The sequence below is a fragment of the Drosophila virilis genome, chromosome 3 (genome assembly GCF_030788295.1).
Source record: "Drosophila virilis strain 15010-1051.87 chromosome 3, Dvir_AGI_RSII-ME, whole genome shotgun sequence".
In the NCBI taxonomy this organism is placed as follows: Eukaryota; Metazoa; Arthropoda; class Insecta; order Diptera; family Drosophilidae; genus Drosophila; species Drosophila virilis.
The window spans coordinates 1,436,856-1,464,032 of record NC_091545.1 but is presented as its reverse complement, the minus strand read 5'-3'; the positions used below and the strand labels follow the sequence as shown (position 1 = coordinate 1,464,032).

General features: G+C 41.6%; 1 protein-coding gene across 8 annotated transcripts in view; it reads left to right on the top strand.

The window, feature by feature from the left end:
* The window catches only part of LOC6636598 (band 7 protein AGAP004871), a 48,188-nt gene that overhangs the window by 8,757 nt on the left and 12,254 nt on the right, over positions 1-27,177 (top strand). For 2 of the 8 annotated variants that reach the window (XM_015168346.3, XM_002059999.4), the window contains exons 2-6: positions 3,439-3,538; positions 23,246-23,281; positions 23,902-24,011; positions 24,902-24,974; positions 25,228-25,310. In XM_015168346.3, coding sequence (XP_015023832.1) covers positions 3,439-3,538; positions 23,246-23,281; positions 23,902-24,011; positions 24,902-24,974; positions 25,228-25,310 — 402 coding nt within the window. Of the gene's footprint in view, positions 1-3,438; positions 3,545-4,148; positions 4,161-10,550; positions 10,630-10,800; positions 10,882-12,012; positions 12,313-19,388; positions 20,457-23,245; positions 23,282-23,901; positions 24,012-24,901; positions 24,975-25,227; positions 25,311-27,177 lie in introns of those variants that run through there. The other 6 variants (XM_015168347.3, XM_015168349.3, XM_070207914.1 and 3 more) reach the window with 6 other exon arrangements.

Genomic DNA, 27,177 nt, shown 5'->3' with positions numbered 1-27,177 from the left:
ATATAGACATGGGTCAAAATGTACCACCCACATAACTCGGTGAAATCTCATCCGATTTTCACGAAGTTTGGCGTTTTCATCATGATTTTCCCCCTAGATTAATCGGGCATTTAAATCTGGACACCGATTTTTAGTCAAAATTCATGTCCAAATGTTACCCCGAGTTTCCTTTACACCCCATGCTTGTTTAGTATATAGAAACTATGAGTTTGGTAATTGTACGCATTTTGAAAGCATATTTGTGCCCTGACAACTTATTAGAGATCGATTAGTAAATATCAGAGATAATTAAGAGCTCATTCCCCATAGTATGGGCTTCTAGGAAGAAGTTGTGTTGAAGGAAACAAGGATGCTTGTTACGACAGCTTGTTGTGGGGTGTAGGGTATCTGCTGGTCGATAACGTCTAAGTTCCTTCGCGTATGCGTAATATGTTACATAATGTTTAGATAAAAATTGAATTGCGCAGCTTACATGTCGTATACGTGATGCCCATTTTGGCTGTTAAAAATGCCGTCGCCCCGCACATTTTAGCTGCATTGCGCGCGCACATGTCTATATATATATATATATATATATATATGTGTGTTTGTGTGTGACTGGCCGCGTCTGTTGTGCGACAGATTAAACTGAAAGTTATTGTCGATTCGGGGTGTTCAGCTGAAAGATGAAGGCGATAGCTGAGGGCTGCTGTCCCGAAATAAATCATCCGATTTGTGATTCGCTGCCTCGCATTGTTGGCCTTTGATTTATGGTTGAAAAAAAATATTTCGACTATTTACTGTCTGCATGTTGTTTTTCTTTTTCCCGCATTTATTTATACTATTTGTTTGCGTATCATTTGTGGCTCTGGCTACGATTCGTATTGAATTGCGAAATTTGCAATTTTATTGCTTCATTATAAAACCGAATGTGATTCATGAAAGGAAAAACAACTGAGCGAACTCTAGATGAAAGTGCCTGTGTGTTCGTTATGTGTTATATTATTAACCGGCTTAGCCCGGGCTAAGTTTGTTGCCCGTGGGATATTACTTTTTCTAACCTACTTCTAGCCCTATTCACAATCAGCTGAGTGCATTTTTTCGTGAACGTTAAATCGCGTTTCAAATCAAAACTTTACTTTCGACAGTTTCGACTATTTAATTATTTTGTATAGGGCCAACTTGACACATAGGTGTGAGTGGTCGTTCATTAAGCCTTGAAGTCCATGAAGTTAATTCTTTTTAAGGCCAATCGACAATTCTAACACGAACGATTCCAATAAAGTATATCCTGCATAAATCGATGCCTCTTTGACAACAATATGCGCTTCGCTTTGGGGAAATGGTTATTAGATGGCTTCCATATCCTTGGTAATCATATCAAATAGATGGTCGACCTAAAGCTGCATATCCTTGCAAAATGCGCCAGAATATGGTCAACGAAATATGTATGCTTTTTTCAGCCATACCCAACAAGAAATTCCGCACATTTTCTGCTGCTGCTTCCACAATTTTTAGCTGCAGCTGAACTGAAAATGCATTCAATGTTTTCTCACTGAGCGTGTGCGTATGATTTTCCAGAAAATACACATATGAGCTGCTAGCAATTGCTGCCCCTGAAAGTAGGCAATAGAGTTCTACGGCAGCTGATTCTTGGGCTACAGCTGGATGAAATAAATCCCATCTAGCAGATATATTCGGATTGGTGAATGTCCATGGATTGCTTTGAAAACAAATATATTTCATTTTTGCTTGCATTATTGTAAGATTATGAACAAATGTGTGTAACCGTCCGGAGAAGGCCTCACAGAGGCTCTTTACCAATCTGTCTGTACGTTTATGTCTGTTTCTCTCTCGGTAACTACAAGAGCCAGGGACTTCAAGCTTGAACTTAATATTCTCCTCATACCGTTTCATTGGAAATGTATCGATTCAAATCGATTTTTAAATATGGTTTATTCAGCGGAGATTGCTCGGACAATCTAAGAGCTAGTTACAACAAAAGTGGTATATGTAGGGAATCCCGTGGAACTCCTCCCCACTTGTTCTTAAATATATATATTAAATATAAGAATACCAAATATTTACTGTCTATTAGTTAAGAAACAATCACATCTTCAAAATATATATAGAGACATGTGCTCTTTACTTCGTATGCCGTGTTCAGTTCTGTGTCACTTTTCTCTCGCCCATCAAGGCGCTGCTTAAAAGCCTTCACATAAAGTGTTTTATCAGCTAATTCCAACATTGGCCGGCAAATGCACAGCGTTCAGTTAGGGCCAAATGCGTTTATTACAGTGCTAATCCGGCAGGACAATGGCCAGACTCGGCTCTGTGGAAATTTCATTAATAAATGTCGACGCGTGCACAGAAAATAATCCATTTTACTCAATGCTCGGGCATCCGGGCCAGCGGGCGAGGATGTGGCAGAGTCAGCTGAATGCAAACAATAAACATTGGAAAATATCACAGCTCGGCGGGCAACGCAGCAGCTGTTGCAGGCACTGAAAAACCCGAAGCAAGGCGGGGCGCCGTGTTGGAGGCGAGCGAAAGCATTTTAAAACCGCATACAGCAAATGCTTTTGTTGGCACTCACTACATAGGGCACCCCCCCCACAGCTCCTACCTCTCACCGAAAAAAAACCAATTTATCTACTTCATTTTTGGATAAAACCGCAACGGATTGCATTCCGCGCGGGTGGCGAAAACGAACGAGTGCAGCCATAAAGAGCATAGCCAAAGAGCCGGAAAGAACGCAAAAGCAGGGTATCTTTGAAGTGCCGAAGATGAAATGCACTGGCTGATTTATCCATGTGTGCGAAATAGTTTTAGAGCTTTAAGAAAGACAAGAAAGCTCAAATTGTGTTGTTTTATCCAAGCTAGGGGATTATGTTATAATAAGACATTGCTCAAATGTTTTTATCTCGGATTATTTAGCAGAGGGTGAAGAGAAATATATATGTGGAGTGCTTCGGTATGCGAGGAGTTCTCTTATAGAAAGAGATCTAATCAGTGTGGACACAAAAATTAACTACCTTAAAAAGGGTGTTTCATGAATGGCTGCGACTTATTCAATCTATTTTTTTAATAATTATTAATTTAAGACTAGAAAAGAATATCTGCATTCATAAGTCACAGTTTCACTGACAAATTATAAGTACCCCCGCTGAAAGAGTATTAAAATGAAAATGAAAATATGACATGGCTGCAGGATTCAACTGACATGCAACGCAGTCAACCGCAAGAGGTGTCCATGTTCGGGATAAATGCAATTTGGCCCGTTGTTCCAGGCTGCCTAATTAAGTTTGGCAACTGGCGCAACTTCGTGACCAGCTCTGGCAAAAATTTCCAGTGCAGCCAAAACTTTTGTCAAATGAAAAACTCATATATGTAGTTATAAATGCAACTGCCCTGCCCCCTCCTTCTATATATATTCATGTATCTCGATCTGTTTTGCAGGACATTGTGCCCATGGAACAAGTGAGCTCGATGGTCTCCAATGGCGGCGGCAGCGTCACGATGCAGCGCGACGATGAATACCGAAATCGCATCATGAAAAGTAAGTGTGTCAAAGCTATGTGTTGTGTGTATATGCATACATATATATGTTGTGTGTAGCCCCCAACCCCAGCCCCGTACAGAACTAAAAAAAAAAAAAAAGAAAACAGCCAGCCACATCAACCCCAAAGAGCCAACATATAGAAAGGTAACTGCTGCTCCTGCTGCTCCTGCTGCTGCTGCTCCGGCTGCTGCTGTGGTCTTTGCCTGGGAGTGCAACTATCCCTGACCCACTGGCTCTGTAGTTGACATAGTTATAAAGCCGCCCACCCGGCGAGCAGCTGCCGCAGTCGCAGCAGCAGCGGCAAATAAATAGCGTTTCACATTTCGCTTAGCGGTATTGCATGCGTCGTGCCCCAAACGCCTTGCATGCGTCGCTTGCATGCGTTTAGCTTAGCTTTTAACAACTTTTGGCAATCTTTATTATATATATAAATTTTACTAACAAATGAAAAACGTAATAATTTCATGATGCTTGCCCAACAAATTCGTCGAATTTGGAACTGAACTCTGTACAAATTTGCATAACAAACCAAAAATAACAAAATGCATCATCAAATAACCAACTAACCAACCAAAACAACTCTCACAACTCTCTCGCTCATCTGTAGTACGTAGACTTGGTGAGTCCTAAAAATTTGAATTAAAATTGACAAATTTGATATAAGAAATATGTTGCAGTCGGTTGCAATCGACGGCTTAGTACTCGTTCGCACTCCAATAACTGCTTAATCCTACTTGTTTATTTGTCCGATTTTTCGTATAATAAGAAATATTTTTCAAACGATCTTCGGATACTCATTCGAACTGAAGCCATTCGAACTGTGTTCGAATGAACAATCGATCTAACGAAAATACTTTCATACAAACGAAGTTCGAGCTTAACTCGAGTCTGTTCGATCAGATTGAGCTTGTTTTATTGTTCAATTCCGAATTCCGAGTGTCCAGCTAAAGGGACATAGCTTAAATCCAAGAAAAGATTAACTTTTCAGTTTGCGAACGAGTATAAAATCGCACTAAAACTATCTAATTTGATTAGTTTAAATTAAAAATGAATAAGTGAATATATATGCAAATGTAAGTATGAATCGTATGAGTATGAGAATTTTAAATCAATTTGAAATTAGATGTACTATTAAATTTTGATTTGCAATTAAATTAGTTTTGCCGAACACGAAGTTCCGGAGGCATTTACATAAATTACTAGCTCATATTGCAGACACATGTGAATAGCTATATGTGCGTAGATGTGTATGTGTCTGCGTGCCACACATTAGCCAAACATTTGCTAAGTGCTCAGTAACCATAAAGTTCGTCTTTTGGCTGATTAAACCGAGTGTGTGCCGTGTGGTTTCGGGCGTATACTTGATATTTGTATCTGCCTCTGTGTCGCTCCGCCCCTTGAGCTCAGAATGTGCTGACTGCGAATATCTCAGGCTTAAGGCTGCACCGATACGCCTACTATAACATATATATCTTGATAAGTTTCTACACACGAGCGACAGGAGACAGGCCACAGGAGACAGCTTCATTTGCTGTCCTCCTTGCTGTATGTAATAACTGAACACATAGAGCATCATCTGCACTCGACTTTAATGACCAGGACGACCTGCAAATAACAGCTCAGCCGTGGATGGAAAATCAAATAAAGCAACGGCATATGCAGCCATCAAATACCCTGTAACGTATCAGCTTAAGATTATCGCTCGCTCTCTGTATTCCTCTCTCTACCACTCTCAATCTCTCTCTCTCTCTCTTTGTAACGCTTACACTCAATCTGTCTGCCAATCCTTTTTTCTGACTTTATTTATCTCTTTGTTTCCTCCTCTCCCCTTTACATTCTCTACTCTAACTAATACACCCCGCCGACAACATACGTCTAGGGTATTACAACGATAACAAAGCACAGGACAATGTCCGAACATTTTTCATCATCAGTTAATTTCAGTCCCATACCTTGTCCTCGCCCAGTCCCCCGCCTCGTGCCACGACCCCGGTCGACTGTTTAGGTCCCTTATATAGCATTAGCTTGGCATTTAGCAGTTGGCAGCTGATACTCTTCTTTCGCAGCGCGACGAAACCAAAAGTAAAACAAATAATTTGCGGGCAAAAACAAAGCCTGCCAACGCAAGGACAAATAAAAGAAATTAAAACTGCGAGACGCTCCGCGCTCCACATTCCGCTTTGATGAAACGCCCGGCCATCCCTTCCCTCCCATTGCTCCATCGAGTGTGGCCGCAAAGACAAACACAAAGCGCAGCCAAGGCCCGTGGCGTTGGCTGCCAACCAATCGAGGACCAAGTGGAGGCCAGAGCCCAGCAAGAAGGAACAGAAGCGACTGGTTCAATGCACTGCACGCTCTGCGGCTGCCTCAAGAGCCCGCCAGCCTCGGCTAAAGTTAAGAAAATCGCCTAAGCCTCAAACAAAAAACTAAAACAAACACGAATTGGGTCGGGAGTGCCCGACTGTGGGATACCCAAGCTGTCGACACAAATGTTTGGTATTTATTATGCGATCTTTATGAAATCGGCAAGGCATCAATTGGGCTTACAAAATATGCCTCAAAAATAGAGAATTTTTTGGGGAAATGGGTAGAGGTATTTAAGAAGAGAAATATTTTTAATCTAAGTATGCTGCTCGAAAGTCTTTAACCTTTATTTTTATCTTTAAATCGATATTTATCGATACTGTGGAAAGGGAGAAGTTATCGAAGAAAATATGACTACGCTGTCTATGGTAAAAGAGAGCAAATATATCCATTCTCTAGTCTTTGTAGTTTGCGGGATCGACCCGCCCATATATACTAGGTTCTTCTGCTTTGGAGATGCTTGCTTCTGCCTGTTACATACATTAACGAAAAGGGTAGAATCCTTTTTAGCTAAGTTCGATTTGTGCAGGGTATATTAAAACACACACAAGCACACAGCATATAATATTCTATATACCCGCTTGCACTTGACTGCAAAAGTTTTCATCGGCTTTTTCACTTAGTCAAAGAGTTTTTCCCAGCAAATATCTGGCCCGGCTCTGAAGTCGCTTATGAATTCAAGATAAACGGCTGTTTTTTGTGTGTGTCCTGCTTAGAGATTCGAATATTTTATTATATTTGATTTGGCTGAATACCCTACGGTAAAAAATAATTGTAAAAGGGGTGTATTACGGCATAAGCATACGCTCGTAATAGATTTAACTGTCAGAAACCATGGCAAAATCTCTTGAAGATCCCCCTGCTAAAAGTTAAAAGACCCTTTCTTAATTTATTTCCCGAGTACGTGGTATGGCAGGGCACTGTTTGGGCCTTGGTAAACGCTTTAAATGTGAAGCATGCTTCAGGCTCACAACTTGTTCACAACTTTTGACAGCGGATGCTGCTTCAAAGTTGCCTTTATTTCAGGTATTTAAGTGTTGGAAAACGAGGCTCAAAATGTGTGTTTGGGTAAATGCCAGCGGCTAGCACTCAGTGCGACAAGCACACGACCTAAAAATACTGCAAATATGTTGAAGGTAGATAGTTTTTTTCAGTATTGGAAAACGAGGCTCGACTAGATGCTTAGCAAATATCGATCACGGCCAGTGTTTGTAAATGCCTGTGGCTGGCACTCTAAATGGCACTTTGAATACGGAAAATTCAAAAGCTCAAAAGTGGCCTATTTCTTTGCTCAGCTGCTGCCATTCGAGAACTCTCTTAAATAACTGTGGAAAATATAAAAAAAAATAAATGCTTTTGCAAAGATTCTTTTTGAAAAATGCGCAAAGTTAAACGTTGAATGCCAACTAAAAGGCCCTTATTAATTAATGTCCCATTTCAGAGTCTAGAGCCTTGCTGCTGCCATTTTAGCTGCCATTAGAGCACAATAATAGGCTCTGCCAGTGTTAGTCAGCGTCTTCTGGCTGGCAGCTGGCCAAGCGATGACAATATGGCCACTGTCTGTGTCCGTCTCTCTGACTCTCTCTCTGTCTCTGTGCCGAGCACAAAGGCGAGGCATGACGCATTTGGGTGCAAGTGGCATGTGGCCTCATGCGGAAGTTGTTAATTTGACGCACAAAGGCGTCGTGTTGCTGCCCAAAATGGGGCACAGCCGTCGCCCGATGCGCACCCTGGTGCAACAGGGCGTATACGTATTGTCGTAATTACTCCTAGTCTGACGGCCATTAAAAGCTGCATAGTGTAAACTGTATCGCCTGCAGCTAGTCTGCAGTCGATGGACGTGCAACTTGTTGCCATGGCATCCGCACATAGGTCAGCACACAAATGGACTCGTGAATAAGTGTCGACGGGTATGGGGAGTGGTTTACTGTCCAATAAGAATCGCCAGTGCTTGCCAATAAGACTGCGCAATATATTATAGAGAATGGAGGGTAATGCAATTGTGGCAGGAACTTTGTCGCAGGCAGTTTATATATCGGAATCGCAGCACTATATCATTGAACTACAGTTTTACCAACATGATACTGATATATCATATAGCTCTGTAGGAGAGTTCGTCGCAAGATATCTTCAACAAGCTTCAAAATTCTGCTCACATTTGCCTAATCATAAGTCATTTTTCTATCAGGGCATTCAATCTTCGTCTTGTCACAGCTGTTCTATCTTTCTTGTTGGTTAATGCATTGAGCATATCGAGCGTAAGCGAAACTTCAGGTGGTTTTGGTCGCTTGGGTAACTTGGGGTTTAGTTGGGGGCCGCAAGTGAATGTTGCCATAGCACAAACAACTAATTAAAGTAATTTATTCTAATTGCACGCGGGCACTTTTTGCTCGTTAACCTTAATGTAATGGAGCTGTGGACAATTTGTTGGCATTTCTATTATTATTTTTAATTTGACTGAAAGATAAAACAGCTTGGCATATATTGAACTTAAATTATTTAGATAATGTCTGACAGTAATAAATGTTTGCTTTAAACGCAATTCGGACTGGCTTTGAATTTTAAAGAATTTTTAAATTCTATTTATTCTATTTAAATTCACAATTTTACTTTTTTGGGCTTAAAGTAAACACCACAAATTGAAGCTCAAATCGCATTACTCACAATTTATTTTCCTTTTCAATTATTCTCAATTAATAATATTTTACTTTGCTTTGCATAGGATGTATTTTAATTTCCTTATTTCTTTCTAATTGCCTTGATTAAATTATAAGCAAGGCTGGCTTAGCTTTTACTTCTAAGAAGGAAAGGCATATAATTTGTTTAATTCCAAGATAGCTTAGAACTGATTTTGGCATTGTTTTGCATAAAAAATCAATTGGCTTAAAATTTAAACCAAATTATAGACCTTGCATATAAAATTTATGAATTATGGTGACCTGAATTGTTCACAAAGGCTTTACCAGCAAATCAAATAATAAATGCTGAGCGTAGGTCCTTAACAACTGATCCTTTGATCAGCTTTAAGTTTCATATTTAATCAAGATAAAGTGCACTAGTTATTAGGTTCCGGACTAGCATATAATCTGTATTCTCTATCTCTATCGATATTTACCTATGAAAAATATATCGTAGAATAATATTAGGCTCATTCTGCTGTGAATATATACTTCAAACAGACTCAGCGCATCGTCCTGCTCAAGAACCTATATACTTTTTGTGGTCTGCCTATGACAAACGCTTGCATTAAAAACTTAAACCTGTTTTATCCATAAAAACTTTCTTAACCTTGTTCATAAGCGGATTTTGTTGTGGAAATAGTTTGCTTGAGCGGTAGTTAAACAATTCTTGGTGACAATTGAGTGCTCAGCGCAACTTGAATAAATCGCCTTTGTACTTGTTTAAACATTAAGTTTTTCAAGTTCACTCGAGGGCTGCCTACTTAAATATTAACAATTCAATTTTTGGAGAGCAGCACAACACGATAACGAGCCGACAGTTGGCTTTCAGAGCGCATTCAGTTGAATTGCAATGGGGCGCATTTCACGAAATATTCAGGTTTATGCAAGCATGTAAATGCCAGAGACGAGAGCCTCAAGAGGCCTTGCATGACTTTCACTGGCCCGCCTGGCCACGGTAGCAACCGGTTGAAAGACGACATCTTTTCAGCTGTCCCAAGAACATGCCACAAAATGGCCTACTTGCCTCCTTGCTGCTTGCCACATACTGTGCCACCTGCAACTTGGCCTGACTTGGCTTGGCTAAGCTTTGCTTTGAACGTGTTGACTTGCGACTAGAGATGAACGGGAGTGGGATTTTTATGGCACGAACCGAACACGAACACGAAGGGAGGCAGAAGGGATAGGTTTTTAATTATTTTCCTCTTTAAACGAAAAAATAGCTTCGTTCAATTCTCTTATATCTTTTTGTTGCGACTGCTTTGTGTCGAAAAACTCGAAAATTCTTGGGAACTATAGACTGGAGAGATCGTGCTTTTCGTCTTAGTTAGGTTCAAAACAGATTTCGACTGATTTGAGTTGGAAAAGTTGGAAAACTTAAGTTAAAGATTCTTTGGTGAAAATGGGAACTATTGACTTGAGAGATCGTGCTCTTCTCGCTGATTAGGAAGGACATGGAGCTTTCTGTAAAGGACAGATACACGGTCCCATCTCCACTGGCGACCAAGTCCAAGTCAAACATTATGAGAGGGGATTCACAATGCCATAGAGCTCGTCGCAATTACAGTTTCGTTTTCGGGTTGCGGTTGTCGCTCAACTGTCGTATCGTATGCGCTCATATCGTATCTGGTTCGAGGCTGACGGATGGCGCAACAAAAGATGCTTTTTGGCATTTGCATTTAACGACTTGCCAGGCAGTGCACATCCTGCATCCTTGAGCTGAAAACGTAAGCGGTCAAAATCTTGTTCACATTCGTGCCATTAACATGTCCATCGTTCGTAGCTGTTCACACACAAATTGGTCGTCCATCAAAGGGCCCCACTGTCCCGCCCATTAGTCCATTGTACGTGTCCGTCGAGCGCAAACAGTGCGCCACATTACGCAAAACGTGCAGGGCACAAGGGGGGTAAGGGAAGGGGCGGGCACCTAGTCCGGCAGGCAATAAATAAATTAAATAAAACCCGCTGGCCAAGCGTTCAGTTCTGTTCAGTTGGTTCTGAACTGTAAACACGGCGTGTGGTCAGCGCACCTCGAGCAGAACTCAAGTGAATAAAAATAACAAAAATAAAAATAAATAAAAATTAAAAAAAAAAAAAAAGAAAACTTAAAAACAAAACATAATAAAAGTGTGTGCCGCACAGCAACAGCAAACAACTTTGGGTGGAGCCCGAAGCGAGTCGCCCAATTTTATTAAATTAGTTTTCCGTGTTTTCCAGTTTTCCACACGCCACGCGTTGCCCACAGCTGCATCAGAAGGGTCATGAGCACCAACAGCCGCAGCAGTCAGGCGATTTTGGGTACGAGCCACAGTTCATAGCAATTGTTGTTGTTCGTCCTCCTCTTCTTCTGCTTTTTGTTGTTATTAAGCCCTGTACCCATTGAAAGTGGTGTTTTAAATGGTCTGTAGTCTAGTTCTGTGCAAGTGTTTGTAACAGGCAGAAGGAGAGAGGCCTGAATTTATAGAGCATACGACGAGTCGTTGTTATAATGTCTGTCTTTCTCTCCGCTCAGCTGTCTATACGATTCTTTGTGGAAACGCGACAATTTCAGAGATTTAAAGAGCTAAAGACTTAATATCATCTAAGTGCACAAAAGGCTTGAGTCAAGTGAACGCTAACTTGTCCTTTTGCCATGAAATCGATAAAAATCGATAAAATAATCGACTTTCATATACCATATTTCTGAGCTAATACGATCTAGAGGTTATTAATTTTAAAATCTAGAAATTAGAAATTATTTATTTAAATAGGTTTTGTGCCTTGGTATGCCTACACTTTTGTATGCCATATTTAAGCCCTGAATAATTAGCCTTGAACTTTAAACACGGATGTTATTTAAAAATTAATTTAACAATATGCGAAGAGTGATGGCAGAAGAAGCAGCAGTACAGGTGCAACATAGACCGTGCTACTTTGCCTCTTTGTAAAGTTCTTGTGCTTGTTAAGAATGAAAGTTCTTAAATTTTTACCGCCGCAGGGTACAGGATATCTGCTAGTCGGTCTTGCCCGACTGATGCACCCACTTTCTTGTTATTGCTGTTGTTGTGGTTGTACGAGTGGTTGCATTTATGTTTATGCAATTGCCTTTGTTGCCATGCTAATTTGAATAAATGCAAGCGCTCGCACTCGTACCCACACTCAGCCACAGACACGGACTCGGGCCCAACTTTGTTGGGCGCATAACTTTTTAATAGAGTTCTTGGCTTGTGGTGTGTGCATCGGGCGTTGCTTAAAGCGCAACTAAAATAAACGAAAAGTTGGCCAACTACCACATCCGTTGGCAGCTGCCGTCATGGAGACAGCAACTTGTGGCAATTAGCACCAGGCTGATATATGTAAATCTAGCAGGTTGTTGCCCAAACTGTCTGCTGATTTGGCTTGGGAATGCACACAGATTTGTAGGAATTGCACATTAAATTTAAAATTGAGACGAGTCGAAGCGCAACGGCCTCAAGATATCGGACCGCACGGACAGTCTGTGGCAGTCGACCGCTGCCAGCATGCCAGCAGCGGTTGGTCCACAGCGTCATGTAGCACGACCCATGCACAACCATCACCAGCTTCCGCACCAGCGCACCAACGGACTGCAGCGTGCCACCGTGGCAAGCAACAACAATAAAATGTTGAGCAGCAACCACAGCAGCCAGCGCGAGATAAGTGCCTCGCCTAGACGAGTGGCACTCGATACGACCGTCTCCGGTTCCACAAGCGGCTTTGGCTTTAGTCGAGGTAAGCTCGCATGCATATCACAAATTAGCGACAAGTTAAGCGGAAGAAGAGAGCAAGCTTTTGTTAGCGATTAACTTGTCAGACGATTGGGTATGAGGACTACGCAACTGCTTCAGAGTGGACTGACAGAAAGAGAATGCTTAGTACTCACATGCGAAGGAGAACTAACATATTGTGATTGAGAGTAGTTGTGAGTAATATTTTTAGAAGGGAGGGTCTAGTAGTGAGTATCACACATATGCAAGCGGCCAACGACAAGTCGTACTCATATTAAAGTGAGTAGTTATGAGTAGTATTCTAATGCGAGTAAGTAGTTGTGAGTATTATAACAAGAAGTGAAAGAGTAGTAGTAAGTATTACTTAAATGAGAGCGGGCAGCAGCAAGAAGTTCTCATACTCAAATATTAGGCAGTGAGTTGTAATAACATGTGAGTGGACAGCACTTAATATTTATTATATCCGTGTAACTAGTAGCCACGTAGTAGCCATATGAGTAGCAGTAAGTAGTATTGCAAGCCACAGTATTGAGTGCATATTCGAGTAAATTTTAGTTATATGCGAGTGACCAATAGAAATGTGATTTTTAACAACACTCAATATTCGAGTGAATAATATAAGAGTTAGTAGTAATAAATTAGAGCACAGTGTAAATGAGTATTAGTTAGTAGTAGAACACACATTTGCGAGTAAATTGTAGTATGTATTACTCTCATGCAATTAATCAATAGTGAGTTATACTCAGACTAGGCAGATGGAAAAAATACGTTTGTGTGAACGGTAGTATTCGACTTTTAATGAATACTAATGAATACTGCGAGTGAATAGTAGCGAATAATTTGAATACAGTGTAGGTAAAAAGTACTCATATACTATACTTGCGAATATTATATTATATCAATTAAGTACGCATAGTACGTATATTGAAAAACATTCTTCCTGAAGAACTCGCTTATTTGGCTGCTGAAGGTCTTATTCATTTAATAAATCAATTACACGCAGTTGTGCATCATTAAATCTAGAAGGTTTTTTTAAATTAATTAATGTGGTCGCCATTTCCATTACACCGTATATTCCTTTTGCTGCGACATTTTTCCTTGGGCCGCGCAAAGGGAATGCACTCAAGTGAAATATGTTTTAAATTGCCGAGGCGTGTTTGCCAGCGTCAAGTGGATGTGTGCGGGGAAGGGAGGGGATAAATGTCGGAGGCGGTACGTGTGTGTGCAAGCGCACATTTCCGCTGCATGCAGAGCCACATCCGTCGCTGATAATTAAGTTTTCCCAGCCAAGGCAGGGCGCGGGGCTGCGGGTTAGACAAGTCTAGGGCAGCGAGGCGCATTAAGTCAGCCACACCACAACCACCACCGCCCCACAGCCAAGAGGAGCACCACCTAACCGCCGTGCTTGCTGGCCTGCGCATTAATTGATTTTCCAGTTGGCCACGTTATCGGCGTTTGTCTGTTTGCAGCTGTCGCTTGTCTCCCTCTTGACGTTTGCCCTTTTGGCGAAATCAATTGTCAAATCATTTGCTGACGATCCTGTTTAACATGCCCCCAACTCGCTTAAAGCCGCGACGTTAAAGCCCAACTCAATTAATTGCCAATTAGGTCAGCAGCTGGTTGAACTGCCTTCAACCCCGATCCCAGGCGTCCCAGCTCAGTTAAGCAATAATTAAAGCCCTGGGGCTAATCAGTAAAATCGTTTATGACCGTCCCGGCGTAGAAACCATATTGGTTTCAGGTTTCAGGCATTAATTAAGACCAGCGAAAATTACACGGCGTTGCGCGGATTAAATCAAGAATGTGGACATGTAAATTGCTTTTCATTATATTTTAAAAAGTCTTATATCATTAAAAAAAACACAGCAATATTAATGCTCTTTTCTTGTCCATTACAAATAGATAAGCAAATTAAAAGTAGTTACTCAATTTGAACTGGCGACCGCACGCTTGCTGGTTCGACGCTCGGACAACTCAGTTACACAGGCACCCATCAAATATCTCATCTCCCTATCTCTCTGCTTATATGGATTTTTTAATATTGCACTTTGTAAATTACTTAACCTGGGAGTGAAATGAGCGTCCGCTAGTTTTTAATATAGCCATATACAAATGGTCACAAACACTTACACACTCAAACACACACACACACACACACACATACGCATCAATATTTCATGCCTCGTCGCAACATCAAAGGACGCTCACAGAGCCGCACGACATAATCGACAGAAAGAGAGGAAAAAAATCGCAGAAATGATTGCCAACAAAATAAAAATAAAAGAAGCAAAACGGACATTTGCTTTAGTCAGCCGAACATTGAATACCCTTTAACTTTATTTTTAAGCTGAATGCTGCTATGTAAACTATGTGGATTTTTTTTTTGTTAAAACGTTTAATGCTCTTTATTTAAAAGCAGGAATAAAGGCAAAAAATGTTCATACATATGTAGAACTACTTTTTAGAGACTGATTGATAGACTAATTGATTGGCTGATTGATCCACAAGGCACAGCTCTAACCGTAAGAGCGAGAAAGCCGAATATTGTTTGGTCATAAACTCTTGTGATATGAACCAAAGGCGGGCCCCAAATGGATTGGGGCTTACAGTGCAAAATCTCATTGAAGATTGATTGGATATGTGGTTCCATGGCAGCATGGATTTATTTTCACTTGTCACAGGCGGGAAATGATTGAACAAGAGCGAGAAAGATTCATGGTGACATATGATATCAGATATATGTTCATCTGTGCCAATATATGCCCATTTTTGAGGCCAAATCAAGAATATATATAGAAATAACCCGAGAATGCTGTGCGTCATAGCTGGCATGCCCAACGCAAGGATGTAAAAAAAAGGAAGCGAACAAGAAATTGTGCGACAGTTGCTGCCGATGTTGGCGCCTGATATTCATTTGAAATATATCTATGTGTTTGTGTGCGTGTGTGTCGCATATACACTCGTTTCTGTATGTGAGTTTATGAGAGCGGGAGTTGAAAGAAAGTTGGCATTGATAAAGTCATTTTATGTTCATGCTCAGTAGCAGGTCGATGAGTAGTGTGCGGCAGGAACAGATGCAGCACAAGAAGCAACAGCAAGAGCCGAGACTGGACCAGGAACAGGACCTGGACCTGGGAGCAGGCTGCGCCAGAAGCAGACACGCTAAATTATTGTCGAGCATTTTGCAGCAACGTTTCCCATTTTTCATATTTCATTTCGCTTTTGCTTTTCATTTTTTATTGCCAAGAAACGTGTCGTCAATGTGCAGTTATGAATTATTGATTGGCCCGAGCCTCACATTTGGGCGACTTAACAGCTTGTCAGCAAAGGGGGCGTGGCAGTCGCTATTTTACAACCAAAGGAAAAGACACACAATTAGCTCTGGCATATGACATGAGTCCGGCTGGTAAATGAATATCCGGGCTTATCTGTATGCGGTACAAAAGCCCGACGCAGCTGCAAATTTCAACTTTCAACTTCAACTGCGACTTCTGACCACGCCCAGTGCAAACGCCCACTCATTCGCAAGTGGCCAGTCAGCTTCATAAGCTGAATGTGTATATTTCATGTTGGTTGGGCTGAATAAATTACACTGCGCTTTCATATTTCATGAGAAGCAGAGCAAGAGAAAAGCGGAAGAAAGTAATTGGGAAATGCAGAGTGTAATTGTGGGGGTGAGATGGGAAGGGGAGGTGAGGGTGGCAGGGAGGTAAAGAAAGCAGCCAAAGATAAAGAACTAATAGAATTGCGCTCTTGCAATCAGTTTCAGTTATGTTAAGCTATCAAAAACTGATAAATATACCCTATAAAAAGAATAAATTGCGCCAAAAAAAGGCATATTGCGGTTGTGGATATGTATGTAACAGGCAGAAGAAAGCAACTGCCTGAGCCTTGTAATAATAACAATATTATTATTATATAATTATATTTTACTAAAAATATTAAAATATGTTGACGTGGAAATGTATCTAGGCTCAATTTTATCTAAGGGAGCGATTAGGTTTTTGAATATGATTTGTCGTACACCAAGGGCAGCTCAAATTTAGGAATATTTTCCAAAAATCGATAATTATCGATTTCTAAATAGCATATCTCTGAACTTGAAGAGACCAGAATTATCAAATTAAGTCTGCAGGTTTTGCCATAACAAATTGTTTACCTATTGCATACCTTACCTTACATTTGAGGAATCCAAGAGTTAAAGACTTGGTTTTTGGGATACACCCACAATTAATATCCTCTTTAAGCATTTACAAATTTCTCGGTAATCATATGACAGACACGCGAGTTATTCAGGAATACATTCACACAATATGAGGCTGAGATGGAAGAAGAAGCGCTGCTTGGCAGCTGCCTATCAGCAGGATATCTGCTAGTCAAATATATATTTTTTGATGGAATTCCCATGCAATTTTTTTGTATGCTTGGCGTGCTATTCAACTATTCATGACGGCAACAGCTGTAAAAGTTAGTTCAGAAGGGGTTTTGGGTGCCACGTGGCGTATGAGCAGTGCCTGTTATCTGTGGAGTGTGTGTGTGCCACAAAGTGTGTAACAAGCCCACAAGTTGCAAGTTGTTGTTGTTGTTGTTTCCGTTGCTGTTGTGGCAATGTTCAAGCGAACATTTGCTTGACTTCCAGCTTCATAATAGACCGAGAGCGCAGGCAAACAAAACGCCAAAGTGTCAGAATGTAACATAATGTGTGATTGTGTGTGTGTTGGTGTGTGTGTGTGTGTGTGTGAATGTATGTGTGTCTGGCAGAAACTTTCACTGCGAGCCTCGAGACAGGGACAGGGACGGGGACACTGACCTCATCTGACAATAATTCGACGCATTTGTGTCACATGGCCCGCATGGCCCGCAGCCGTCGCCCCGCCCCCTTCCAAGTGTCCAACAAGCCCACCAGCAAAAAGGCGCAAACGTCAACAATTACGAGGCGCAATGCCGCCCACCCAAGCACCACCCACCCGCTCGTTAGGCCCAGGCAATTGCCGTGCCAGGACATTGTCTGCTTGCGTGTGTGTGTGTGTTTGTGTGTGTTTGTGTCCGTTTTCGTATCTCTGTCAGCCTTTTTTGGCCGTCTTCCGTTCGCAGTTAAGTGCGACATATTTGCCTGGCTAATTTCGCTCAGTGAGCAGCAGGCCACAGGACATGCGGTTCAAAGTCCTGACCGGCAGCAGCATTCGGACTTGATAAAGCTGTAAGCTGACAAGGTTTTTTATACTTTCTAGTTTTTCATGGACTTGCAATACCTATATATTGAAAGCATATGGAGTATATATACTCTTGATTATGCTGGATGCTAAAGCTAAAAGGAATTTGGCAGGATTGTTTGTCGGAGTAGGACGGATCCTAATACTATATATCAGATAGCTGTCATTGAAATATTCAGTCTAATATTCAGTTTTTGTATACACAACATATTTGTTTCTCGATCTTGGCAAAACTTGATACTTTAAGGTCACACCAAGTCCTTGCAACATTGTATAAATTTGCATTAATAAATGAGAGACAAAAATTCTCAAAAGAATAGACAGTCAATTGGCCAGGGTCTCAAATCGTGGATAGACAAATCCTGCAGAATTTCTTTTACCGCCTAAATTTATTTTCTAGCTTTTTTTATTTTCTGTTATTCTATTTTGTGGCATTTCTTAAATGGCCAGCTCTGCTGGCTGTGTTATCCCTTGCCCATTGTCATTTGCCGCCGCTCTCCGTTTCCGGTCATATTGCAGCTGCCTGGCTCCCCAGCCCGCCCACCCTTTTGTGGCAGCCTTCGACTATCGCAGTTGGCGCAACCTTCATTTGAGCCAGAAATCAGTTTATGGCTTTGCGGCTTTCGATTTTGATTTGGTTGTGGGGCACGTTCGGGAGCCCGTCAGTTAACTGAAATGTTGTCGATACGCAAAGTGTTTGTCCATAAAAAAATGGGCTTGGAAATTGCGGGCTCTTGTTTATGCGGCTTAAAGACTTAAAGGCCTATGTATGGGCATGGGAATTGTTGCAGCTTGTAAATCAGCTAATGCGAAGTGTTTGTTGCTGTTGGCCGACAAACCCAAATCAAATCGCACATTAATCAAATGCCAAAGATTAATTAACTGTGCGTGTCAGCTGTGCTTCGAGCTGGATTGAAGTGCGGCCTCAAGTGTACGCTTTGTGTATGCATAAATGTCACTCATACGCAACGTGGTGCCTACCTAGTTGGGCTGTCTGTACATTTCGGGTATCGATACTTGGCCCGGTTGCAGGCAGCGCGCGAGAGAGTGCGCGCGGCATTTAATGAAGCGTAAATGGTAATTGACGTCTCAAAGGCTCAAAGCTGAGGCCCGGCTGTGACCCAAATGTGCGACAGTTCGACAAGCGTTCGAGCAGGTTCATTAGAATGACTCTAGAATACCCTCCTCCCCCCCCCTCTCACACCAGCCAGCAATTGAAAGACGCATAATGGGACAGGTACTCATATCATTCCATGCCGGTAAACAAATACAAAAATGGTTGAAAATTGAAAAGCGACGTTCGCCTGACTGACAGACCACATTCCACGACAATAAAAATCAGCCGCAGCAGCAGCAGCAGCAACAGCGTGTGGCAAGTGTCAGCTATTCATTTTTGTCACCTGTGCACAGCATCGGCACGAACAGTCGACAGTGATTTCTTTATATTTTTAGCACACTGTGCTAAAAATTCGTCGCGAACTCTTATTCGCTCAGCTGCGCTCTCTCTCGGTCTGTCGCTGTCTCTCGGCTGGGCATTGCCCCTGCTTGAAAGCTTCAGCAAGCTTTATTCCTGAAGTTCGGGCCAGGGAAAAAGCCAACGCGTCGCACAATGCGCAAGGTCAGTGCAAGCTGGAAAAGGCAGGGCAGCTGGAAGGGGCGAGCAGAGATGCGGCTGCTGCTGCAGCAGCTGCAGCAGCAAAAAGCTCGTTTTGATCATTTGCCATTTGTCGCCTCCGCCTCCAACTCTGCTGCTGCGCTGCTGCTGCTCTGCTCCGCACTGCTCTGCTCCGATGATAACAAAGTTTTTGTGCTCTCACGCAAAGCTCTGCTGCTGCGGCTGCTGCCTATAAAAGGATGCGCGCTGGCAGCGCACTTTCAGTTGGATTCTGAGCGAGGCAGCGGCAACAGCAAAAAGGAAAAAAAAGGAGGAAAGGAAATACAAACCAAGCCTGGATGGAAAGGAATGTGTGTGTGTGTGTATGTGTGTGCTAAGGAAACTAGCTCAGAGTAGTGTGTGAAACACATATACATACACAACGAGTGACAATGCATTAGTGTGTGTGTGTGTGTGTGATAGCCGCGACTGCTGCTGTGAAGAAAAGTGTGTGGAAAAGTGCGTGCGATGCATTTGCTCAGGCTGCTGCTCTCAACGACAACCCGCTGCTGGCCATGCAACTGCAACTGGGACTAAGAATAAGACTAAGACTAAGCTGAAGACTAGCCAAACAGTTAAACGTGCCACATTAGGAGCGGGTCTTGCACCTGCTCGAAGATAGCGCACTGATTGACGCAGAGACGCCAGCCACAGCCGCCGCACTGGCGTCGTTTTGTGAGCGCGGCTTGATGCCCGACTCGATGATGGATATGGAGCATCGGGATCATCAGCTGCATCGACATCATCAGCCGCCGCAGCGTGTGATGGCGGCAACAAGCACAACCACGTTTGCAACGCCAGCGCCAGCGCCAACCGCTGCGGCAGAAGGAACAGCAACAATCATCGAGCAGCGGGAACGGGACCATCAACTGCCCATAACGGGAACGCCAAGCATGCAGCACCATCAGCTGCCGCAGCAGCAGCCCATTCTGCCGCCACCGCAGTCGACTCGACCGCAATTAAATACACGCGAGCATCACCAACAAGTGCAGCAGCAGCGAAACCAGCTGCAGCAGCAGCAGCAGCAACAACAACAGGAGCAGCAGCAGCAGCAAACACCGCAGCAGCAGCAGCAAGAACAGCAACAGCAGCAGCAGCAACAACATCAGCAACAACTCAATCAGCAGCAGCAGCAGCAACAACAACAGCAACAACAACTCAACCAGCAGCAGCAACAACAACTGCAGCAGCAGCAGCAGCTGGCTTTGCCGCACAGTCATCATGCCCTGATGCAGCAGTCGCATCAGCAGCAGGCCATACATCGAGCTGAGCAGCGACGAGGTGAGTCTGCAGGAACTGCCGGGAAATTGCCTGTACATACATACATACATACATGCATACATGCATACATGCATACATATATATATATATATACACACATATATATATATACCTAGTGCCAAATTGTGTATATAAATTATTGAAATGATGCTGCGTGGCTGTTTGCTGGCTTTTTTTGTTTTTTTTTTTTTTGATAAATGCATTTTTCTTGAACTTGTTGCGCGGCTGCCCCCAAAAAGTATGCTACACAACATTTTGAACTATGGTAATTTTCTTGGCAATTTTCATTAGCTGGCGCTTCACTCAAATCATTTTTGCTGGCAGCGCGCCGCATCGCATCGCTCAACAGGCTCATCAATTATTGATGCAATTTGGCTGCCAACTGATCAAAAATAATAAAAGAAAATGGAAAACCAGTAAAAAAAAAAAACTGGCTTTGTGGGTGTGGGAGTGTATCTTATGTGTGTGTGTGCTGAACAAAATTTTTGATATTTGCTTTAACTCTTTTGATGCCCAAGTCTGGCAACAATTTTTGTTTTATATCTCTTATTTGACAATCTAATAAACTTTACCTAAAATATGCTAATGTGTGTGTGTGTGTGCTTTTGTGTGTTTGCGTGGTGGTTGTGCCGAATGCCTCATCTCATATGCACGCTAATCGCTTCATTAGGCGAACAAAAAGGTTGCCAGCTTAAGCCTGGGCCCCAACATTTTTTGGCTGCCTCAAAAACATGCACGCATTTTGCATGCAAAATTCAATCAGAGTGCCTGAAATATACACACACAGACAACAACAACAACAGCAACAACAACTTTAGCAGCAGCAACAAAAATGACAGCAGCAGCAACAACAACAACAACAACGTGACCCATTTTCATGAGCAAAGCTTTTTGCCAGGGGCTGCTGCTATGACGTATGCGTGCTGGAGCCTGAGAGGGGGTGGTCTAAAAGGGGGATTGGTGGAAGTGAGGGGGGGGGGGGGTGGCTCTGACAGCCTCTGGCTAGCTCGACTGGGTCATTAAAAAATTATGACCACACGCTGTTTGCGCTGCCAGCGCAAATTAAGCAACGAAATTTTATTAAAGAATTCAAAGTTTTATCTCATTTGATGGCTGCGATTAAATTGATGGTAAATATAGAAAAACTTGGCGATGACGTCTTCAATTCGTGGGGCTAACACTAAAATAAAGAGCTTGAAAATGATGCCCAATTGTGTGTATATGCCAAGCGCAAGGCCTTATCCTTACATCGGAGTTGTATTTGCAATTTTGTATGAAACAATTGAAGTTACTCAAAAAGTGAAATATCAGAAATATGTGTATACTATAAAAGACCTTAATGCCAAAATTGAGGCAAGCAGCTCATGTGATTTTCGAGTTATGCCGCACGAAAAGATGTCCACATTAATCGACATTAGGGATATGTGAAAAAAAAACCTAGCCTCTCTTATGAGGTCCTAAATAATAATATATGCCATTCAAAAAACTTTCATTCATTCCTTTAATTATCAAAGAAAGGGAGAATTTATCGAAGCAAAAAAGATTAACTCCTTTTGCCAATGAAAAACACAAATATGTATGAAAGGTCTCAATTATAGTTTCCGTAGACGCTTCCTGCTGCTTTTACCCATTTTTTTGGGTTCAGGGAATAAATATAAATATCTGCTTCATCTTATTTATCTTGTCAATAAGTAAGCTAGTGCTAGCTTACCCTGGATGTAGACAAATCATTAAGAGGTTCATTAAACGTGCTCCTCAGAGCCAACAAAATTAAAAAAAGAGCTCTTCTTAGTGCCACAACGAGGCAGGGATAAAATGCGTTTCGAACTTTGCTTAAAGAGTTCTGGCAAATCCGACAGGAAAATGGCAACAACAAGAAAATGGGGGAAAAAATGTCTGAGCTGCAAAAAACCTTTTTGCACTTTTTGGTATAGAGTATTAAAAACTTTGAAATGACTCGAGCTGCAGCTGGGCTAAGCCGTTGCTCATGTAACCCATTCCAACTAATTACATTTTGATGCTGGTCTATTTTTAAGGTAGCTACTTGGCCATAAATCTATTACCATACATACACAAACAAATCGGGGAAACTTTCATTTGTCAGCGGCAACAGTAAGCCACGCCCCGCCGCCCACATCCACATCCGAAGCATTCAAATCGACGTCAACGCCATTGCAATTATTTCGAAATCAATTTCAATAAAAGTTGGTCCTGGGTCCTGGGCAAATGTTTAACAGCTTGTTGGCTTAACGTGCCACATAAAGGTACCACAAATACCCATCAAAGTTGCGAGCGAGAGTTTCAGCTATTTTCCAGCTTTTCCGCAAGTTCCGAGAGCAAAAGAGAGCGAGAGGGAAAGAAGGAGAGAAAAGGCTCGTTAACAACACTTTGCTGACGTTGAGCGTTGGCATTGTTGCAAGTTCTCAATGAACTGTAATTGAAACTGAAAATGGAAAAAAATGGCAAAAAGAAAAAACCACAAGACAAACTGCAGAACTGCAAGCTGCAACTGCAACACGCAGCAAACAGCATTTAAAATATGCATGGCATGCAACATTTATTATTTGAAAATTCACTTTAGCTTTAGTTCTAATTAGCTAATTAGTGGCTTTTGCATGCAGCAAACACGGCTCCCGAAAAAAGAAACTCATCAAATCGAAATCGAAATCGAAAACAAAATCAAAAACCAATATAAGACTAGAAAACAGAAAATAGTACGCAGCGTGCCCCCCGCCCATCCTCAAGTCCTATTAATTTTGACAATCGTTTGATTTATCGTATTCTTGCAGATACACAAGCAAAACATTCACATGGATTTCTCTATTGTAAGTCGCACTAATTTGGAACAAATAAAGCAAAAGCAGAAAAACAGATATTCAAACTAAAAAGAAACATTAATTCCCACATCCCGAACAACACACACAGTCTACACAGAACTAATGCTTAACTTTTTTATATAATCTACGATTATTTCTCTATCAGCTACTTTTTATCTGTTCCTCCAACTCTCGCGCGCTCTTAAGTATGCTACAGTTTCTTCACTATTTTTATTACGCATTTTTTTATTTCGTGGTGTTTTTTAAAGTGCCCCAGCGTAACACTATTTTTGACTCTCTCGGGATAAACTTGGCCGCCGAAAATGTGCGACTTGTTGCCGCCAGCAAAAACTTAACAACTTTTTTGGCTAGCGACATGTTTTTCTTTTTGTTCATTTGGAGTTTCTCTTAGACCGTCGCGCGCCCGTCGATACATAAGCAAATATAAAGCTAAAAATATAAATTTACTTAAATATACATATTTTTTGTGTGTGTGCTTGTGTGTGTTTGTGTTTTAACTGAAATTCAATTTGCAGCATTTGCTCTCTCTGTCTCTCGCAAGTCTTGTGTACAGTTGCTGCCACTTTGCGCTATAATTTTCAATTTTCTTGCCACACTCTTTTCCGCAGCGGACGAGGATATCAGCGACAAGGCCTCAACATGCGGCAAATTGCTCATTTTTCTATCCGTGGCACTTGTGATAATGACGCTGCCCTTCAGTCTATTTGTCTGCTTCAAGGTAAGCCCATCAATCAACACCGAAGTCAAGCTCGGGCTTGCATGTCATTCGAATATATAACATTTGCTTATAAAAAATCATTTGACTTGTTTGATACTTCAGTTAAACAACTAACTCATAGACTGACTGATTGAATAACCACTGACTGATTAACTGACTGATTGATAGATTGATGAACTGACTTACAAAGGTAGTTTTCTAGATTTACTCATAAAGTGACTCTTTGACTTTCTGATTGATTGTCTGACTCACGGATTGATTGACTTATTGGTTAATTGATTTACTGACTGACTGTCTGAATAACCAACTGAATGATTGACTGACGGACACTCTGACTGATCTTCTGACGGACAGACTGATGGACTGACTAACAAAACTGCTTGTTTGGATTGACTAGTTGACTCATGGACTTATTGACTTGCTGATTGACAGACTGACTGATTGGCTCACTGAGTGACAGACTGGCTGAATGTTTGACTGACGGACTATCTAATTGACATTCTTACAGACTGAATACATGACTGACTAACTGACTGACTGACGGACAGATTGAGTGACGGACTGTTTAATTGGCTGAATGACTGGCTGACTGAAGGACAGACTTAAGATTGGTCTACCAACTAAATGCCTGACTGACAGAACGACGCACAGATTGACTAACTATCTGCACTATTTAATTACACATGAAATGAAAGCTGAGATATACAGATAAATTATTCATTAAGAATTCAAAAGCATTCTGACGAATAAAATCCGTATACATTATACTTTATGCAGTGCTCATGATTGCAGCTCACATTTTACTCAAACTTTGCTTTCTCTCTCTCTCTCTTCCCCTCAACTGTATCTCTCGCCCCTGCTCTGCCTGCTTATACTCTCGTATTTTACAGGTGGTGCAGGAGTACGAGCGCGCGGTTATCTTTCGCCTCGGCCGCCTTATGCAGGGCGGCGCCAAGGGTCCAGGTAAGTTACAGAGGGGCAAGGTGTTCAGGCTTGGCTATGCAAATTCAAGTGGCGACTGGCGACAAGAATTTGTGTTAATTGCTGCACTTGCTCCAAATTAGCGCTAACTTTTTGGGGGCCACATCGCGTCGAATGGCAGCTGCTGCTGGCGTCACATTTGTCGCCCTCCACTCAGCAGATTAGTTTGCTCAAATCCTCTACTCTCTCTTTCCCTCTCTCTCTCCCTTTCTTTGTCTCCGTGCTTTATTCGCAGGCATTTTCTTCATACTGCCCTGCATTGACTCATATGCACGCGTGGATTTGCGTACTCGCACCTACGATGTGCCACCGCAAGAGGTAAGTCTGCAGCAGCGGCAACAACTTTTCGTTTGTGTGTTGTTGTTGTTGTTCTTAATTCACACACAAACACACACACGTACTCACAAATTCAGACACACACACAGACACACATGTCAAGCTAAGACTTGACCATTTAAATGCTGCTCAGTAAAAAGTGAAAAACTTAAAACAAGTATAACAAATTTTTTAGCTTTTGCCACACGAAATTTTGTTAAACAACAATTTTGTTTTTGTGTTGGCCCCAAATGCACAAATACACACAGCTACAATTACAGTTAGACACACACACACATACGCGCACATACGCGCACATACACACACGCAGGATACGCAACTGGAGCGTAAATTACGCATACGCAACGTTTTCTTTGCCTTTGATTCGTTTCCTTTTGCCTAACTCTCTCTGTTTGTGTGTGTGTGTATTTTCTTTTCCGTGTGTTGTTGTTCTTGTTATTGTTGTTTTTCTTGTTGTCGTCGCATGTCACGCTGTTTACTTTGGCTTACATTTCAGTTTGCTTTTCTTTTTGCGTTTTCCTGCGTAACTGTGTTTCCTTCTTCTGCAGCTTCACTCTATCTTGCTCTCTCTCGCTACCTCCTCCTCTCTTGCTGCCTAACTCTCTGTCTTTAACTTTTCACAAACAGCTAAGATACTTTTCCAAACACACATACGCACACACACTGCAACAACAACAAAAACTGGCAAGAAGCAGCAGCGGCTGCTGCGTTTTTTTCTTTCTTTTATTTTTTGCATTTGCTCACTTTTCCTTTTGCATTTTGTTACGTTTTGTGGGCGTGCCACAAACACACACACACTGACAGAGAAACTCTAATGTTGTTGTTTGTAGCATTGTTGTATTTGTTATATGTTTCAAATGTTGTTTATATGTATGACACTTATTGTCCTAAAAACTATTTAATTATTATCATAATTGTCTTTGGTGTGCACTAGACCATCACACACACACACATGCACACTCACTCGCACACGCACACATCAACAATACTCCAGAACAAAGGCGCGTTCCATTTATTTAAGTTCATTTTTCTAGTGCATTTGCCGAGTCCCTTTTATTTATTAGCTTTTATCATATCGAGCTCATATCCATAAGTACATTTGAGTGCACCATCTCAAGCTCAGAATAAAATAGAGAGACAGGCAAGCATATTAAATGATGGCGTCACGTTGAGCAAACACAATTGCTGCATTCTCTCGCTGCCTTTCCTATATAGCTACATTTTTATGATGCCCTCAACACATTGCCAATAGGCAAAAGGGGTATAATAGAGTAGAGCAACTGTATTTAACAGACTGTATCTATCTGTCTGTTTCTCTGTCTCGCAAACAACAAAAGTAATAGCTTTTCGATATCTCCTAGCTTTCTTCATAATATCGATAAATATCGATTTTGAGACATGGTTTTGCAGATAGAACTGAAGTGTTATGCAAACTAGGTGCAATAAACTTGATATGCAGGGTCTTGAATGATTTATACAGACTAAGAATATTTCACTTCTGACAAAAGAGAAAAAATATATTCTTATTAAAATATAGAGCATTGCTCTTTGATATACACATACATTTATATGCCATATGCATGGATAAAAAAATTCATAAAAATCGGACAATAAAGATCAAAGATACTAAAGAACAAATTCTTATAGTTTATTTAGTCTGAGGCTAAGGGAAAACGGAGCAAAGGTAACTGGTAGAAAGGTAACTGGTAGGCAGCTTGCAGGGTATCTCCTAGTCTGGCACACCCGACTAGAGTACTCGATGTTGCCCAACTTTGCACATTTGCAGCTACCGCCAACATTTGCAATTTCATTCTCATTTCGGTTCGTTTTTTATTTCGGATTCAGTTCA